The 20,757-nt window shown below is 41.5% G+C and overlaps 1 protein-coding gene across 1 annotated transcript in view; it reads right to left on the bottom strand.

The window, feature by feature from the left end:
* Positions 1 to 20,757, bottom strand: part of ppfia2 (PTPRF interacting protein alpha 2) — a 281,508-nt gene that overhangs the window by 110,328 nt on the left and 150,423 nt on the right. The window contains 1 exon segment of the mRNA XM_055650768.1: positions 13,818 to 13,892. Within this exon segment, the coding sequence (XP_055506743.1) occupies positions 13,818 to 13,892 (75 nt within the window).

Raw genomic sequence — 20,757 nt, 5'->3', positions numbered from 1 at the left:
GTTCTCATTCGGGTACTTTTTAAATATGATAAGAGCCTTTGCTTTCAACATCCTTTAGGCAATGAGTTGGTATTGACATTAGCTTATTGCGATCCAGTCAAATCATACATACATGAGTACAATTAAATCACGCACAAGCAAAAATATTAGCACAAAGAAAAAAATGACCAGACTACAGAATAGTATTTTACAATACGACAGCTACAAAGGAAGTCAAAATATAAGAAAGTGAAAACGTGGTTGTGTCAGGATAAATTGTTAGTGAGTAGGAAAGAAAATGTCTGAAGAAGGGTCTCGACCCAAAACGTCACCCATTCCTTCTCTCCAGAGATGCTGCCTGTCCTGCTGAGTTACTCCAGCATTTTGTGTCTACCTTTAAATAGTTAGTAATATTGCTCAGGGATTTGAAGATCTTAATCATCTCCAATTCAGAAGCATTGATGCTGACTGGTGTGTGTGCACCACCCTGTTACCTGAAGCCAATGATGAACTTCTACACCCTGCTAACATTGAAGGAGAGATCTACATCCCTTTCTTCCTTTTATTTCTTCTATTACCTTAGAAAAGAGATAAATTACTCTGTGTTGTTCTTTCTGGGAAAATAGATTTTTCTTGTTCATCCTATCCTTGACTCACACAATTTTGTTCACCTTGAGTAAATCTTCCTTCACCCAAGAAGAACAAACCTAGACCATCCATTCATTATTCTTAACCAAAATTGCCTGCAGTTTTTCAAACTTGGTTTGGCAACTGCTTTGCCCAGTCTAATTATTCCCAAAATCCATGTCCTGACATTTGTTTGGATTAAACTCCCATCTGCTAAATTTTGGCCTACATTATCAACACATTGACATCTGTCTGCAGCTATCAACTACTCAGCTAATTATCCAGCCATCTATGAACTTACTTATGATGTCTCACACATCTACGTGAGTCAATTACATATACTATAAACAATAGGAGTCCCAACACTGACATTGTGGGAACCACAGGCATCCAATCGCAAAAACAACCCTCTACCATCACCCTCTGTCTACTATTGCCAAGCTAAATTTTAGATCCAGTTTGCCAACTTGCCCTATATCCCAATGGCCCAAATCTTTTGAACAAACCACTGGTAATAAATCAACCTTAGGCACACCCTGAGAATGCGTTTTCACATGCCTTCTCCTGGCATATTGGTCTGTACAATGTTCTTGCAGTGATTATAATATGTTTGGAGCAAGGTTGATCATTTATGTGTCAATATTTCTTTTTAAGAAACTGGAAAACAGTTGACTTCAATCTAATGTCGCTTAAAAATAGAGAAGCTTACAATGTAAGAATGCCCTCCTTAATCTAGCTGTCTCCACAAAGGATGGCAGCTTCTGGAATGCTCGACACTAAATAATACTAATACAATAGAGCGGGCAGTTAGTCTCATGCTACAAATCCATCAAACAACAATGACTATAGGTTTTTAAAAATCTGCATTCTCTATTAATGTGAAGAGGAATCGATTTAATAGGAATCTGAGGGGTAACCTTTTGACGCGGGTGTATGGATCAAACTGCGAGAGGAAGTAATTTGAAGGCTGGGACTATCCCAACATTTAAGAAGCAGTTAGACAGGTACATGGACAGGGTAGGTTTGGAGGGATATGAACCAAATGCTGGCAGGTGGGACTAGTGTAGCTGGGACATGTTGGCCGGTGTGGGCAAGTTGGGCCTACTTCTACACTGTATCATTCTATGACTATGACTCTCCATAGCTGTCACACTGTACTCTGCATTCTATTTATTTTCTCCTTTGCACTACCTGATGTATTCATGTATGGTATGATTTGCCCGGATGGCACACAACAAAGTTTTTCACTGTATCTCAGAATACATGACAATAATAAACCTATACCAATACAAACTAAAGGTCATATTTCACATGAAAAAGGCAACAAAAAAAATCTAAACATCCAGACATAAGTGCTTTGCTTTCATACAAAATCTTCCTAATGAAGATGATTGAATTGATGGACTGTCCATCCAGACCTAATCGTAACTAGGTGCCGTTTTCTGTCAAACTGTGGTGTTCTTGCTCTGCAGAATAATTCATGCATCGTTCACAAGCTCCAAACTGGCATCTGGCAATCATCCTTTGTTTGTACCTGTTTTCCATTATATGCCCTTCCATCATAACATCGTATGATCCGGGGGGCACTACCTCTGCCGTCTCTGTTGTTGATCTGAAATGAGTTTCTTCATCACCATATCTTGTTGGTACCGGGCAACTCTACTGTAATGGTGTGCCTTTCTGTTTTGGCCACCTCAAAATGCTTTTGTTTTGCACTTCTAGTTTCCTAGGCACACCATTACAGTAGAGTTGCCCAGCACCAACAAGATATGGTAATGAAGAAACTGGTTTCCTAGGTCCATGAAAACATTTGCACACTGTCCTGAAAATGGCACAACTAACATGTTTTCCCATATGTGGGACATTTCTTTATGAGTCCCCCATGACCCTATCCATAATAAAGGATTTAGAAGAACTTTTAGTTTTCCGCTTTTTGTCTTGCAACACATCGCATGAACCACTGTTGGCTATCCAGCATTTTTAGCCTAACTCTAATGGCTTTGCATGTCTTTATGTATTATCTGGAGTTAACTTTATTTCACATGAGGGTGTTTCTCTAAAGATGATCTCCTGAAAACCACAAGCAATTTGTTCTCTGGGAAGAGAGTCCTTCAAATCTGTATAACTGCAATTACCTGCTAACAATCCTAGTTCTGTTGAGAGTGTCGATGGGTTCTCCCTGGTCCTGGTTAAATACAGAGTCCACTGTTTCATTTCTAAACGGATTAGAATATGTTTGTAGCGCATTTAATACAATCTCTAAGGTCTCATTTGTGAGCTTCATACTATAATCCAATTCTTTCTCCATCTGATATGAAACACAATAACATTTACTTTCAGTTTGTTTGGTTCGTCATCCATAGACAATTCAGCACAATGTTACCTATTCCCTCACTGTCCCCACTTGTTTGGCAAAGTACTTAGCTTGAAAAGCAGTGGCTTAAGTGACTTTATTTGTTCCACCGTGCACTACCTTAATTGATTTTCACAGCAGTTAGTCACGTTAAATTTTGTTGCAAGGGGTCGTGATCAGAATTTGGTATTCTGAGTCAATCGCTATATCTAAGTCGGGGGAAATCTTTTTCAGCCACTTGCCTCGAGGGAGATGTAATTTTTCTCCATGTTGCATCTCCGTCCCCTCTGCTGCCTACATCGTGGAGTGGTGAGGCCTTTCCTGGGGACCGGCCCGGAACTTCAAACCGCTGGCTTACCATCTTGGAGCTTACCATCTCGGAGCTGCGATCCTTTGCCGAGGATTGTGGAGAGCTCCAACCGCGGGGCCTGTGAACTTTAACTGAGCCCGACTCGAGAGCTCCATGCCGCGGAATGTTCCGATCCGTCCCGATGCCGGAGTTTCTATCATCCCGACGCAAGGGCTTGAACAACGGACCGTTGGCAGCGGCAAGTGCGGGTTCAAAGGCCCCGACCACGGGGTGAACAAAGGAGGAAGATGACTGAACTTTGTTGCCTTCCATCACAGTGAAGAATGTGGATTCCACTGTGGTGGATGGTTATGTTAAATTTTATTACGTGGCTGTGTATATTGTTGCTTTTCACTTAGTATGGCTGTACGGTAACTCAAATTTCACTGTACCTTAATTAGTTAAGGGACAATAAACGCAAACCTGAACTTGAACAAAAGGGTTCTGATCCGAAACATCACCTGACCATTCGCTCCACAGATGCTGCTAGTGAAACTATACCTTTGTAGCCTCATGCCATCTTCAAAGCTTATTTTCCTGTCTACCTTTGTGTCATCAGCAAACTTAGCAACTTGCATGTTCATCCAGGTCATTTATAATTAGAGTCATAGAGTGATAGTGTGGAAACAGGCACTTGGCCATACAGGCCAACATGTCCCAGCTACACTTGTCCTGTCCATGTACCTGTCTAATTGTTTCTTAAACATTGGGATAGTCCCAGCCTCAACTACCTCCTCTGCAGCTTGTTCCACGCATCCACCACCCTTTGTGTGAAAAAGTCACCCCTCATATTCCTATTAAATCTTTTTCCCTTCATCTATGTCCTCTCCTCCTCACTTCCACTACTCTGGGCAAAAGACTCTGTGCATCTACCCGATCAATTCCTATCATGATTTTATACACCTCTACAAGATCAGCTCTCCTCCTCCTGCTCTCCAAGAAATAGAGACCCAGCCTGCTCAACCTCTCCCTATAGCTCACACCCTCTAGTCCTGGCAACAGATAATAAAGAAAAATAGGAATAGTCCATACAGCACTTGTGTGTGCTGTCTTGTGCAATAAGATTAGAGCTGATATTTTAACTTAGTGTCACATACATGCAATATTTAAATCTTGATTGCCTTAGAGTGCAAAGATCAGCATAATTTGGGTCAGCTTGAGGTGCAATGAACGTGAGGAAATAATCACCAGATGATGCAGAATGGTTGGGTCACCCAGTGTTGAAATGGAATATGACAGAACATTCATGCCAGAATAGTGTGAAATTTTGGAACTGGCTGTCTTAGTATACTTGATTAATTTACACTTAGCACTTTAACATGCAAGGAACAATTGTCTTCCTCTGTAAACTGCCCTATTATAGTCGATATCTGCACCCTTAGCAATAGAATTAGTGCATCCCTCTATCTTCCATGCAGCTGGCACCAAGGCCATATATTCCATCTGCCCTGGTTGAAGGCTGATCAGAGAATCATTAAAATCTGTAGCTGGCCAAAACAGAATCCTCACTTCACCACATTCCTTGGCTGATCCATACTTAAGTTCTGTACTTTTCTTCAAGTGCTCAGCGCCACCAGATTATTGTGCACTTTTGAATGTGCAGCTGTAGAGTTTTCTGCTTTACAGCACATGCAGCAACTGCATGCACCAGGGACCCAGGTTCGATCCTGACTACGGGTGCTTGTCATGTACACTCTCCCTGAATCCGAGATCTTCGGCACACTACAAAGACGTACATTGTCTTGGTATATGTGTAAGTTGTCCCTAGTGTGTGTAGGATAGATGACTCACCACTGATTCATTACTGTTCAACTCCTATTAGTAGAAGCTGATCATTTTAGCGCTCTATGTCTGCAAGGGTCAGATTCAGTGATGGAGTACCTTTAAAAAAAAAAATCAACTCTTTGCTGCTCAGCTGCCACTATCTGGCTAGATTATTGTTCTCACTTATTGAAAAAAGGAAAGCAGCAAAGGAGGCGGCCACGGTGGTGCAGCTGTAGAGTTTCTGCTTTACAGCACATGCAGCACCAGGGACCCAGGTTCGATCCTGACTACGGGTGCTTGTCTGTACGGAGTTTGTACGTTCTCTCCCTGACCTGCGTGGGTTTTCTCCGAGATCTTCGGTTTTCTCCCACACTCCAAAGACGTACAGGTATGTAGGTTAGTTGTCTTGGTGTATGTGTAAATTGTCCCTAGTGTGTGTAGGATAGAGTTGATGTGTGGGGATCGCTGGTCGGTGTGGACTCATATCCCTCTGATTCATTACTGTTCATCTACCCGGCCAATGGACATTAAATGCTATTATTGGATCGGCCTCAACAGCCTCATATGGAAGCTCATTCCATATACCCAGCGCTCTATGTTAAAAAAAATGTCCCTTAGGTTCCTATTAATTTTTTCCACTCTCGCCTTAAACCTATGCCCTCCAGTTCTTGATCCCCTATCTCGGGGGAAAAAACTGCATTCACCCTACTTATGCCGGTCATGATTGTATACACCTCTATAAGATCACACTTCTACCCCCTGTGCTGTAAGGAATAAAATCCTAGCCTGCACAATCCCTCCGTACAGATCAGGCCCTAATTTCCAGGCAATGTAAATCTTTTCAGTACTCTTTCCACACCTTCAAGGCATCTTTCCTAGAGCAAGATTACCAAAACTGAATACAATACTCTAAGTGCAGCCTCTCAACAATATTTTATATAACTGTAACATAATGGCTCAAATTCTATACTCAATTCTCTGTAGGCGAGCATGCCAAAAGCTTTATGTAAAGTTGAACAAGGGCAGGACTTTTTGTTCTTGGTATCTTGGACCTTCAAAGAGAAGGGTAGGGTCCGAGGGAATGTTTTAGAATAGGGGATTTCAGAGTATAAGTACACTTTCCAAAATGTAACACCTCCCACCAATCTGAATTAAACACCATTTGCCATTCCTCTCTCCACTTGCTCAGCTGTAATTCCTCTGTAATTCCTCACTGTTTATGTTAATGTAATCTGAAAACTTACGAATCATGCTTTGTATATTCTCATCCAAAGCATTGATATAGAAGGCAAATAGCAGTGGGCCCAGCACTGACCCAGTCACAGGCATCTTGTCTGAGAAACAACCTGCCATGAAGCCAATTAGGTATCCGGTAAAAAAAGAGACAAAGTGCAGGAGTAACTCAGCAGGTAAGGGAGCATCACTGGAGTACATGATTATGTGAAGTTTCATGTTGGGACCCTTCTTCAGACAGACTAATTGTGGTGGTGGGGGAGGAGGTACGGGGGCGGTGGGTTGGGAAGAGAGCTATAAGAAAAGTCGAGGCAGAACAAAATCTGACAAGTGATAGGTTGATACAGGTGAGGGGGGGGGGGGAGTATTATTGGCGGATTGGCAAATGCTGACCATTTTAAGTTCTCTTTCCCTTACTGACCTTTCTGTCCTGGGCATCATGCAACATGCAAACTGGAGGAACAGCACCTCATATTCCACTTAATTAGCTTATAACAATGGTATGAACATTGAATTCTCCAACAACCACCTTTCTTCCCCCTCTAGTCCCTGTGCCTCACTGAATTCACATCTATTTCTCCACTTCCCCCCTCCCCCATCCGCTTCCACCTATATTCCTACCTCCGGTTTCACAATTCACAGCTCTTCTATCCTTTTCTCACACCTTTTGTCTTTTAATTTAGTGGCCTTTTGCCAATCAACCCCACTCCCCCTCCACCCAATCACCTGTAACCATCTACCACTTGCCAGGTTTTATCCTGCTGACACCTCTTCCAGCTTTCTTCCCCCCCATCCCCACCACAATCAGTCTGAAGAAGGGTCCCAACTGAAACATCACCTATTCATGAACTCCAGAGATGCTGCCTAACCTGCACTTTGTGTCGTTTTTTGTACAGCGACATCTATAGTTCCTGGTGTCTCTGTATCCAGTTATATAGCTCATCTTGGAACCAGGCAGTCATGGTGGTGCAGCGATAGTGTTGCTGCCTTACAGCAAAATGCAGCGCTGGAGACCCAGATTCGATCCCGACTACGGGCGCTGTCTGTACAGAGTTTGTACGTTTTCCCCGTGACCTGCGTGGATTTTCACCAAGATCTTTGGTTTCCTCCCACATTCCAAAGACGTACAAGTTTGTAGGTTAATTGGTTTGATAAATGTAAAAATTGTTCAGTATAAATTGTCCAACTTCCAGTATAGTCCCTGGTGAACTCTTTGGAAGTAATGACCACAAGGTACAAGGTGCAACCCAAGCAATCTAATGTTCATACCATGCAGACTTTTATCAAAGGCCCTGTGGAAGTCCACATAGATTGCATCTATGGCTCTGCCCACATCAACCTTCTTGGTTCATATAGCTTAATATATCATAGATATATAGACTAGATCATATAGGCAAGATTCATATATCTTAAGCCAGGGCATCAGTAATTTCTTCTCTATCTTATCACAGTGTCCTTGGAAATACTTGGTCAGCCTCTGCAGAGTTATCACCATTCATATAGAACATAGAAATGTGCAGCACAGGAACAGGCCCCTCAACCCACCCGTGTGTTCGGAACATGATGCCAAGCTAAACTAATCTCACCTGCTTCCATATGTTCCATACCCTTCCAATTCATGCACTCCATGTGCATCCACCACATTCTGTGTAAAAAACTTAACCTGCATATCTCGTAAAACTTTAACCCTTTCTTCTTAAAGTTATGCCTTCTGGTCTGACATTTCCACCTTGAGAAAATAGTTCTGACTGTCTATCCAAGTATGTCTCTCATCTATCTATATTTATATATTACTAAAACGCTCATCTTGTTTGTTTGTGAGTCTGCTTTCTGCCTGCCTGTGATTGAGGAATGTCCTGAACTGCGCCAAAACGGTACAAGATAGCGGTACAATTTTTGCACCACCTCACCCACAATTGTCTTGTGGTGTGTTTTATATCAAGTTTTGTTCAGTTTGATGTTATATTATACGTTATTCTCATGTTTTACTTTACAAAATCCCACTTGTGGCAGAATATTGCATTGTGGGAACGGGTTGCGTTGGGTGAACGGGCGAGTGGTGGCATATTGCATTGGGGGAACGGATTGTGTTGGGGGAACCAGGCCTCCCGTGTGACAGGGGTCACACTTGGTCTAGTAATCTATATTACTAAAAGTCTGATCTTGACCGCTTTTGGCTCGCTGTGCTGTGATTTCCGAGAGAACGCCGCCACCCACGGCCGTCATTTTTGGCCACCTCGCTCAGAGCCCCCCCCCACCCCACCGCCTTCCGGGACCAGAGGATTTTTCCCATCAATGACAAATCAGAGAGATATTAATGTTTTTTTTAAAAATCACCATTCTCTCTGCTGCCCCTGCTGGAGGGTGGGGGAGGGACTATAAAACCAGGAAGTGGTGTGCCTCACTCAGTCTCTGCAAGATGGATGAACCCAAAGGGTCACATCTCTCTGCGCTCTGAATAACACTGAACAAATGTCTACTCAACTGTGAGTCCCCTTAATGTGGTTTGAAAATGAAAATATGGTTTGTTTGAAGTAAAAAGGCACTGCCTGCAAATGATTGTTTGGGTGCTTTGGCTTGAAGTTGAAAGGCACTACTTACTGCAAATGGTGGCTTGGGTGCTTTGGCTTGAAGTTGAAAGGCACTACTTACTGCAAATGGTGGCTTGGGTGCTTTGACTTGAATTTGAAAGGCACTACTTACTGCAAATGGTGGCTTGGGTGCTTTGGCTTGAAGTTGAAAGGCACTACTTACTGCAAATGGTGGCGGGTGCTTTGGCTTGAAGTTGAAAGGCACTACTTACTGCAAATGGGGGCTTGGGAGCTTTGGCTTGAAGTTGAAAGGCACTACTTACTGCAAATGGTGGCTTGTTTGAAGTTGAAAGGCACTACTTACTGCAAATGGTGGCTTGGGAGCTTTGGCTTGAAGTTGAAAGGCACTACTTACTGCAAATGGCGGCTTGGGTGCTTTGGCTTGAAGTTAAAAGGCATTACTGCAAATGCACTTACTTCCTGTTTGCACTGTATATTGATTTTAGATAAAATGCTACCACTTACGGCTGGATTTTTGGCCATCTTACTCAGTCCCCCTCCGCTGAGCAGGTGCAGAGAATTTTTCCCATCAATTAAAAATAAAAGTGTTATTAGTGTTTAAAAAATGTTGAGAATCTCTCTCCTGTCAATCACGCCATGAAGGCCACATCTTTTCCGGTGGGAGGGGTTATAAAACCCGGAAGTGTGGGTGTGGCTCAGTCACTGCATGTTGGGGGTGGGAGAGGTCACGACTCTGTCTGAGTTGTGAATCAACTGAACACACTGAATGTCTACTGTACTGTGAGTTTGGTGTTTTGTGTGGTTTTATGGTGGTTTCACCCTGCATGAAATGGTATGAAGCTGCATTTGAATTTGGTGGCCTTGCACCCTGCTTGAAGTGGAATGAAACTGCACTTGAATTTGTCGGCCTTGCATCCTGCTTGAAATGGTATGAAACTGCACTGAATTTGGTGGCCTTGCACCCTGCTGAAAGTGGTATGAAACTGCATTTGAATTTGGTGGCCTTGGATCCAGCACCCTGCTTGAAGTGGTATGAAACTGCACTTGAATTTGGTGGCCTTGCACCCTGCTTGAAGTGGTAGGAAAATGGATTTGAACTTGGTGGCCTTGCACCCTGGTTGAAATGGAATTTCAAGGAATAGCCATGAGTCAACTGCCAGCCCACCAGCTGCCAGCAGATCAGGCTTGAGGGACTGAGCTGCCACCCCAAGAACCCATATCAGCGCTCCAGAAAGCTCCCCCCACTGGCCACTAATATTGGAATTGGTGGAGAGGTGGAATATTGCGTCGAGGGACCAGCCCTCCCGTTTGAACATGGGACCCAACGGGTCCCACTTAGTCTAGTTTTATATACTTTTATCAGATCTCCCCTTAACATCTGACCATCCAGAAAAAAAATCGAAGTTTGTCTCACCTCTAGTATCGCTTATACCCTCTAATCCAGACATTATTCTGTATCTCCTGAGCACCCCCTTCAAATCCTCCACATCCTTCCTGCATTGAGGCAACCAGAACTGCACACAATACTCCAAAAAACGTCTTAGAAAGCTACATCATGACCTCCTGATACTTATATTCAATGTCCCAATCCACGAAGGACACATACCATATGCCTTCTTTACCACTCTATCTACACATGCTGCCACTTTCAATGGAGCTATGGACTTGGACCCCAAGATTTCTCAATACATTAGTGCTATTACGAAGGCTTTCCATTAACTCTGTTCTTTCCTCTTCATCCGGCCTCCCCATGTGCAGCACCTCACATTTGCTCTGACTTAATTTCATCTGGCGGGTCTCCACTTATTTCTATAGATGATCTATACCCCACTCCATGCTTTGACAATATTCTTCAGAGTCCACAACTCCAGCAGTATTGGTGTCATATACAAACTTACTAACTGACTCATTAAAACCGATGCATAAATAATGCAATCTCCCAGCATACTTGTTCCTCTATTTCCCGTTGACTATTTGGAGGCCTATTGTCCAATCCCAACAAGGTGATCATCACCTTTTTATTGCGACTACCTATATTTTAATTTTACTACCTTCTACTCTCTGCTTCCGACCACTCTCTGCTTCTGACCAGTAAGCAAATTATGTATCCAATACTTGATGCACGATGCATTATCTCAGACCCCCCAGTCTCCCTGCTACCTTTCTCTCCTCCCATCCACGTGTCTCCCATTTCCCTTTTACCCCCTCTTTCCCCTTCTCTTCTGATCAAATCCACCCATATACCGCCCTCCTGCTCACATTTAACTCCTCCTCTTCTCTCCTTATCTGTCATTCTTTTGTCTCCTTTTCACCTCCAGCCTTTGTCATTTACTTCATTGACCTGCCAATCAACCCCCTTCCTCATCTGAATCCACCTATCACTTGCCAGACTTATTTCTATCTACACCTCTCCTTTCCAACTTTCTTCTCCAACTCCAATCCGTCTGACGAAGGGTCTTGACCCGAAAACATGTCTGTTCATTTCTTCCACAAAAGCTGCCTAAGTCGCCAAGATCCTCTAGCACTAAGTGTTTTGCTCAACAGTCTAAGCAATCAATACTACTTTTAAAATGTCAATTAATTACCATTGTGCATGATTGTGTGTCTAATTTAAATTGATACTTGCTTTTCATAGAACTATGCATGGCACGGTGGCACAGCAGTATGTTGCTGCCTTACAGCACTTGCAGCGCCGGAGAAACCGACCACGGGTGCTGTTTGTATAGAGTTTATATGTTCTCCCCGTGACATGCGTGGGTTTTCTCCAAGATCTTTGGTTTCCTCCCACACTCCAAAGACGTACAGGTATGTAGGTTAATTGGCTTGGTAAATGTAAAAATTGTCTCTAGTGTGTGTAGGATAGTGTTAATATGCGGGGGATTACTGGTCATCGCGGACCTGGTGGGCCGAAGGGCCTGTTTTCGTACTATATCTCTAAACTAAACTAAACTAAAACCTGGACTATGTTTTGCTGCACTAAGACTTTTATGGTTAATATTGACTGGTCACTCAAAGTATGTTAATGAGATCACAATCCAATGGTCCAGATAGTTCAAACCATTGCTTGCCAGCTATTTTCCAGGTACTTACAGTCGCATCACATGCTGTTCCTTCGCTCCCTGCTGAACTTGTCCAACTGCCAGTGGAGTTTGGCAGCTAGACTGTCTGATAAACCCTGTGTGGCACAGACATCATTGGCACGTACTGAAGACCACATGACCAGTCTTCCCACATGCAGATTATGTAATTTTCCAGAGGTTTATACACAGCAAGCTGAGGGAGAGAAATTTCGAGGGGTTCATGGGCTATAATATAGTTTCTATTTCACCAAAATGTTTTTCCATGTGGCTCAGGCATCCCCTTATCATATCCAATGTAAAAACAAAACTGAAAACATACATAAATGCTTTGAAATCTCACATATAAAGTGAATTTGCTGAACAAAATTCTTTTCAATTTTAATTATAACAGTATTTAGTTTACTGAAACTTACTTCTCTTCAGTTTTTTACAAACTACCCATTGTTCTCAAATTGCGATGCTCTTATTTGTTAGATTATAGTCTTCTCCAGTTTTCAGAGTAATCCGTAAATAGTATTTGTTGTGGTACTTGAGATCATAGTATCACTGTAGTGATACCCGAGATTACAAACATCAATAAGAAAACCATTCCCGTAAAAGTACTGATGGTGATATTAGATTAAAAGTGAATCAGCTACCTTATTTTGCATTTGCTTTACAAGGGCTGTTCCAACTACTGTTGAGGGACAAACAAATGTAAAATATCAAAATATTTTACCAGATAGATAAAATGAATGCTTTAAAATTGACAATCGAGCAGAGGTGCTTTGTATGGTGCAACATGAAACAACTGGAACACCTCTCAAACCTTCATCGGATAATTTACACATCCTCTATTGCTGCTTCCTCTTTTCTCAAAGTCCCAGAATGAACCAGTGACCATGTTCCTTCTCAGGGTCTCATAAAGTCAGAGGCCTCTTGTTATTCAGATGCGTAAAAGGAATAATGATGCTGCCCGGATTGCCCATAGCACAGGACCCATCAGCAAAAGGCCAGGAGTCTCTGAACTCCCAAGAAAATTAACAGCACACAGAGATATTACTACCTGAGCAAATTGTAACCTTGACAGTTCAGTGAATAACACATGCCTCTGCTGAACTACTGACCTTCTCACTTAAATCAGTATTTATTTGTGGAAGGTAAGGCAATAACTGTGTGTCAGCCAGTTGGATGATTCAGCTGTATACTTATGTGCATCTGACACAAGTTAGTTGGGTGAATCATAATCTCAGTATCTGTTTTGCAGTCCTATCAAAATAACAGTTGCCAAGCTTTGTACTCAGGTTTACAAAAAAAATGATTGACATATTGTATGCACAGAATGCTGGAGTAACTCAGTGGGACAGGCAGCATCTCAGGAGAGAAGGAATGTGTGACGTTTCAGTTCGAGACCCTTCTTCAGACACCCACTCCCCTGACATCAGTCTGAAGTAGGGTCTCGACCCGAAACGTCACACATTCCTTCTCTCCAGAGATGCTGCTAGTCCAACTAAGTTACTCCAGCATTTTGTGTCTACCTTCGATTTAAACCAGCATTTGCAGTTCTTTCCTCCACCTGATTGACCTATTAATTGTCCCTTAAATATGCTCTCCTTTTAAATGCACACATGCACACTACTGCACAAAGGCCATAAACCATATTTCACATTTGAGGAATTTAAGGAAATATCACAAAAAATCTGTGATTAACTCCCATTTGATTTTACTTTCACAGTATGATTAGTTGCTGCGATCACACGTTGGTAACATGGAGTTTGGTCTGAAGCCTAATGATTTGAACATAATTTGGTGATATTTCATTGTCATGTAAGCCACATGATGTATGGTTAAAAAAAGGCAAAAATCGTCTAACCAAAGAGATTTGTGTTTAAACATGTTACCTCTTGGTTAGCAGCAGTCAATTCCTCTTCCAGTGTGGATACTCTCTCCAATGCAATTCGTAGACGTTCCCTCACCTTCAGATAAAACACAACAAATTTGTATAAATGGTAGATTTTTTCTAATGCAAGTGCATCATAATGCTACTTACTGTACTGATGTAGCCCATCATTATGGTTCCATAATTGATCAGTTAGTCGATGGTAATGTCGATCAAGTAATCACAATTTCTCAATTTAGTCCACTTTTGCCTCTGTTTTGTAATTCAGTACTGTTGTGTATTCAGTACTTTTCAGATTGACTTGTTATTTTGATGACAATCAAAACATTGCATATTCCAACCTGGTACCGCAGCAATATCCATTTAAAACTCTTTGGACATCCAATTAGCACCAAACTCTGTCATCAGATCATATATAATCAGAGGGTGTTCAGTAAATTCATTTTTTTTCTTCACGAGAAATTCAGTGAATTCAGAAATACAAAACAATATTACAAGATGCAGATTGGTCTCTGGGGCAGAATTGTGAAGCTGACCGTGTAATTATTTGATGAAGAGATAGGAAAATGAATTTAAAAATCCAACAGGCCATCTTGGATCAAGGCAAACAAGATAAAAGAATATCAGGGGAATTACATCAAACTTTGCTAATGTCTAAGATCCTCTTTTGGAACACAGATGTGCCATAACTTTCATGCTCTGAAAGTATTGTTGTAAGCAAGACTATCCTCTGATTGCAAGATCTTTGTATCCAAACATGCCAGGCTTCCAGTATTTTGTTCTTTTTTTCCCCTTTTCATTTTCTTACCTTTTGATGCTATAATCCTCTTTTTTTTCTTTTAACTTTCAAGGTAAAGGGCAAAAATTATTGCTCCAAAGTCTTGCATAACTGCAATGAATAATGATACTATCTATAGAATCAGGATTTAGATAGTCAATAAATTAAAAGAAAATAGAAAGATAATTTGGTTGTAGACTCATGACAATAAAAGAGAATGCTTTCAAATGACAGTTTACCATAGTTCAATGTGGACACTGTGACAATAAAGTACAATTATATTCAATCATAAATGTGTTTTCATGCTATTCAATTCCAGGCAGATCAAAGTCCTCCGTTTCTTCCTTGACTGCAGAACCATCCAATTTCCCTGCCCCGCCGACGGAGCTGGTCCTCACCCTCAACAGCTTCTACTTGACTCCTCCCACTTGCTCCATGTCCAAGCAATGGGCCCCAGCTATGCCTGCCTCTTTGTAGGGTACGTTGAACAATCTCTGTTCCAGGCGTACACTGGGCCTATCCCCGAACTCTACCTCCTGCATGCATGCAGAACTCATGGACGTCATCAATTTCCATCCTGCACTCGGACCATCTTCAACACCTCCCTCCCCTTTCTTGATCTCAGTCTCCATCACAGGAAATAGACTATTGACTGACGTCTATTACAAACCCACTGACTCCCACAACTATATCGACTACACTTCTTCCCACCCTGCTTCCTGCAAAGATTCTATCCCTTACTCCCAATTCATCCGTCTACGCTGCATCTGCGCTCAAGATGAGGTGTTCCATACTAGGGCATCCGAGATGTCCTCATTCTTTAGGGAATGGGGGTTCCTATTTCCCATCATAGATGTGGCCCTCACTCGTGTCTCCTCGGTATCCAGCAGCTCCGCCCTTGCTCCTAGTCGCAACAGACAGAGTCCCCCTAGTCCTTACCTTCCACCCCATCAGCCGTCGCATACAACATAATTCTCCGAGATTTCGCCACCTCCAAAGGGATCCCACCACTAGCCACATTTTCCCATCTCCATCCTTTTCCACCTTGCGCAACTCACTGGTTAACTCATCCCTTCCCAGCAAAACCACCCCCTCCCCAGGTACCTTCCCCTGCAACCACAGAAGATGCAAAACCTGTCGCAATACCTCCTCCCTCGACTCTGTCCAGGGACCTCGACAGTTCTTTCAGGTTAGGCAGAGGTTCACTTGTACCTCATCCAACCTCATCTACTGCATCCATTGTTCAAGATGTGGACTCTTATACATCGGCGAGACCAAACGCAGACTAGGCGATCATTTGCGGAACACCTTCGCTCAGCCCGCATGAACCAACCTGATCTCCCGGTTGCTGGATACTTTAATTCTCTTTCCCATACCTATAAAGACCTTTCTGTCCTTGGTCTTCTCCTTTGTCTTAGTGAGACTAAATGCAAATTGGAGGAACAGCATCTCATATTTCTCTTTGGCAGCTTACAACCCAGTGGTATGAATATTGATTTCTCTCACTTCAGGTAGCCCTGGCATTCCCCCTCTCTCTCTCTCTTTCCCTCCCCCCACCCAAGTCGGTCTAGCTTCTCTTTTTCACCCTACAAACAGCAAACAATGGCCTGTTTCCTTTATTATCATAACTTTTTTGCATATCTTTCATTCATTGTTCTTTATTTCTCCATAACACCATCTATACCTCTCGTTTCCCTTATCCCTAACCAGTCTGAAGAAGGGTCTCCACCCAAAACATCACCCATTCCTTCTATCCAGATGTACTGCCTGTCCCGCTGAGTTACTCCATCATCTTGTGTCTATCTACACTCTACCTTTGTTTGGTTCATCTATAATTATACTGGAAATGTATCAAGACGTCTCCCGATCTCCTTGTTGGCTTCAGTAGAAACCGTGGAGATCCATCAAAAAGACAGATCTTGCCCCAGAGAATACCCGAAAAAACTCGAACCAATTGTATCAACACTACTTATAATTTATTATAATGAATATGTTTAGCAAAAAGATAGGATAGTTGGTATAGAAATAAGATTTAATCTCATTTAGCACTGAGAAATATCCGTCATTGATTGACAATTGAGATTGACAGAAATGACTGAATAAATGAATAGAGCTGCGAACCTGAGTTCAAAACAGTGACAGAATTCATTAGAACACTATTTTCGGTTAGTTTAAGGATTAATCTGTGCACATGACTGTCAACATAAGACAATCAAAAATCAATGGTCAATGTGCATCCACTTTTCAGGTACTCCGAACTGAATAAGCATATCTGTGCCTAAGCAATTGATGGAAAACTTTCAATGTACAATTCATTAAAATTATGCAACAATTACTATTAACATCAAATTCATCAAAGAGGAAATGTGTTCTTGCTCCACATCCTTTATGGGGAAAGTTCTCACTTTCCAAGGACTCAATGGAAAAAGCCCAGCCCGGTAATATAGAGCATTAGATCCCAACATGCAGATCTAGTACATGGCAAGACTAACTTCCACACTCGCAATTAATGATTAAAGTGGGATGTTAGAAGCTTTAAACTGAATCTTGGAAAGAATTACAGGTTACCAAAAAGGTTACGAAAAAGCAATCAACTTCTGTTGAACAGACGTATCATCAGAAGAACCATTCCCTTCGGCCGTTATAATAACAGCTACAACCATTCCTATTTCATCCTTCATCTATGTTTGTTATTTCCACTTATGTAACATCTTAACACAGAATTATGTTCCAAGTAATTTCACAGAAATAATTAGAGAAAGGGATAGAATTTATGCTAGGACTTCCAGGAGAAGATAGAGGCAGGGAAATAGAACGATTCAGTGATTTTGAACACTAAACTGCTTGAGGTCATAATAATGTAAAGTTGTTATTTTCTGTCAGGCAATAAACCAACATGTTTATTATTATTTTAAAATTCCACTATGCTTGGGGATGTCTATGCTTTGTGTGTGCATTTCCCAATGTCAAAGTACAAGTAATGCTTGTGAGTGTAATTATTATTTTTTTTTAATGCAGATATTGGAAATTTGAAATAAAACCAGATAATACTGAAAATACTCAGTATGGCAGTCAGCATCTGTGGGAACAGAAATAGTGTTAACATTTCAGGTTGCAGATCCTTCTTTGTTCATATCAGAACTGGAAAATTATGCTGTTAGTAATTTAACCATAGCATCGATTAGTCTTATTCTCTCTCAACAGACATGGCCTGACATGTTGGGCATTTCCTACCGTGTTTCTCTCCCCTTTGCACGTGTTTCTCTCTCACTTTCTAACAGCCTTCATTTCTCAGCTATTAAGCCTGTTTTATTCATCCAACCTCCCTACTTAACATAAACCAGATAACTTCATCAAAAGCTTAATTTTACTGCTGTCTTGATTTCATTTTATCGAAGGTACTTGCTCTATTCTCACGAGGCTCCAACACTGCAACTTAAAACTTTTTTTTCTCCAACTCGATGAAGGGACTTTGAGTTAAAATGTTTACTCAATTTCTTTATCCACAGAGGATGTCTGCCTTTCTGAGTATTTCCAGTGTTTTCTACACTTGTAAGCAGAAGACAATTTTGCCAAAGCTTATGAAAAATACATTGCAACAAAGTGTATTTCAAAATTCCTTGAATAATTTATTGGTTTAAATTTGGAAATAGTTCTTCTGCACAAGGGATGTTTAGTTTTATATTTTTGCATTATTTTGTTCAGATCAAACACAAAATAATGCTTTAAAATAGCATGTCTGTTTCCATCATGTTCCAAGTGGGGGTATACAGATTTTAGGTCAAGTTTGTAGAAAACACATTGAGCATTAACTACCCCACTGAGATTTAGTTTGCAAGAATCCCTTGCTCTTTCTGTTCCCATAGCCTTATTAGCAACGTCTTTGATCATTCCAAGGCCTGCATATTTATAAATATACATTGGATGGCTTATTTTTGAACAGTTCAGCACCCAAATAGTTCAGCACCCTTCCAAAGGAGTTATGATCACAATCAGTCAAAAAGCCATGATTTTTTTTGACTGATCGATTTATCTCAATAGCCTAATGTGAGGACAATAGCCTAATCTGAATGAGGAGGATGATGATTGTCTGTATGATGAATGTTTTCTCCTGAACGCAGGAAGATCTGGTAGAAGTACATAAAATTATGAGAGGCGTGAGTGTCAGAACTTTTTTTTTTCAGGATGGATATATCAATTAGAGGGCATAGCTTTAAGGTGAGAGGAGCAAAATTCAAAGGAGATGTGCAAGTTATACAGAGGGTGGTGAATACCTGGAACACGCTGCCGGGGGTGGTGTTTGATAGCAGCATTTACGATAGTGGCATTTAAGAGACATTTGGATAGGCACATGGATATGCAGGGAATGGAGAGATGTGGATTATGTGTGGGAAGATAAGAGTTGGTGTTGGCATCGTGTTCAGTGCAGACAGAGTGGGCCGAAGGGCCTATTCTTGTTCTATACTCTCTGTGCATCTCGGTGTGTTTTCCACAATTCATTTGCGCAGGCCTTAACGTTGCCTCAAATCTAAAGAAAGAGACTTTTCAGCAACAAAACGATGAGCCAGTAAATTTGGGGCCATGCATTGTCACTTATTTCATACAATGTGTCCAGAAAACATTCATGTTAAAATCTTCACCACTATTGTATATGGTTCCTTCCTGCTGTCATTTGTTTGAAGGTAATTGCATTCTCAGAGTTTGATTCCTGAGGGGATGTAGCATTTTTAGTGCCACTTTCAGACATTTTATCATGTACATTTACTTCATGTGCAGGTAGATTCAGGTGACAGATCTGCCTAGAGCTAAATTACAGGAAGGAGAGAAAAAAAAGCTCTTCGGTATTTATAATTTATACTATGTCACTCATCTGACTTTTCCAAGCCCTGCCTACTAATTGGACACACAGATTATATTCTCAATAACCATATAATGCCATTTGTTTATTTTACTTGCAATATGTTCATACATCAATGACTGTTTTTTACATTTTTCTCTTGATATCTCTTAAGATCATCTCTGAGCCCTCTCACCCTGGCCACAAACTCTTTGAAGCACTTCCCTCTGGAAGGCAACTCCAGAGCTGCCGCAGTCAGACATAAAAACAGCTTTTTTCCACGAGCAGCAGTTCTACTCAATAACCAAAAGTCTGTAGCTTCCTTTTGCTCGGGTATATTATTTCATTCACATGTTAAAAGTATAACGTTTTATTCTTAATGTTTTAATGTTTAATGCCTTATTCTTAATGGTTTACTGTATGTCGTGCTGTTACTTGCGAGCGGAGCATCAAGACAAATTCCTTGTACGTGTACATACTTGGCCAATAAACTTATTCATTCAAATAAAGAGTAGGAATAAACTGTCCGCTGTCAGAATGGCAGGCTGTGGCGAGTGGAGTGCCACAAGGTTCGGTGCTGGGGCCACAACTATTTACAATATATATTAATGATTTAGATGATGGAATTAAAAATAACACTAGCAAATTTGCAGATGACACAAAGCTGACACAAAGTGTGAACTGCGACGAGGATGCTAGGAGGTTGCATGGTGACTTGGACAGGTTGAGTGTGTGGGCAGATGCATGGCACTTGCAGTATAATGTAGATAAATGTGAGGTTATCCACTTTGGCGGCAAGAACAAGATGGCAGATTATTATCTCAATGTTGTCAGACTAGGAAAAAGGGACAACATTGAGATAATAATCTCAAATAACAAGACCTGGGTGTCTTTTTACACCAGTCACTGAAAGTAAACATGCAGGTATAGCAGGCAGTGGAGAAAACTAATGGCATGTTGGCCTTCATAATGAGAGGATTTGAGTATAGGAGTAAAGACGTCCTTCTGCAGTTGTACACGGCTCTGGTGAGACCTCATCTGGAGTATTGTGTGCAGTTTTGGTCTCCTAATTTGAGGAAGGACATCCTTGCTATTGAGGGAGTGCACCGTAGGTTCGCGAGGTTAATTCCCGCGATGGCGGGACTGTCATATGAGGACAGATTGGAAAGAGTAAGCTTGTATTCACTGGAATTTAAAAGGATGAGAGGGAATCTTATAGAAACATAAAAATATATTAAAGGACTGGACAAGCTAAATGCAGGAAAAATGTTCCCAATATTGGGGGAGTCCAGAACCAGGGACCAGAGTCTAAGAATAAAGGGGTGG

Source organism: Leucoraja erinacea, chromosome 19 (genome assembly GCF_028641065.1).
Source record: "Leucoraja erinacea ecotype New England chromosome 19, Leri_hhj_1, whole genome shotgun sequence".
Classification (NCBI taxonomy): Eukaryota; Metazoa; Chordata; class Chondrichthyes; order Rajiformes; family Rajidae; genus Leucoraja; species Leucoraja erinaceus.
The sequence above is the reverse complement of the archived record's forward strand: the minus strand, read 5'-3'. Positions and strand labels throughout refer to the sequence as shown.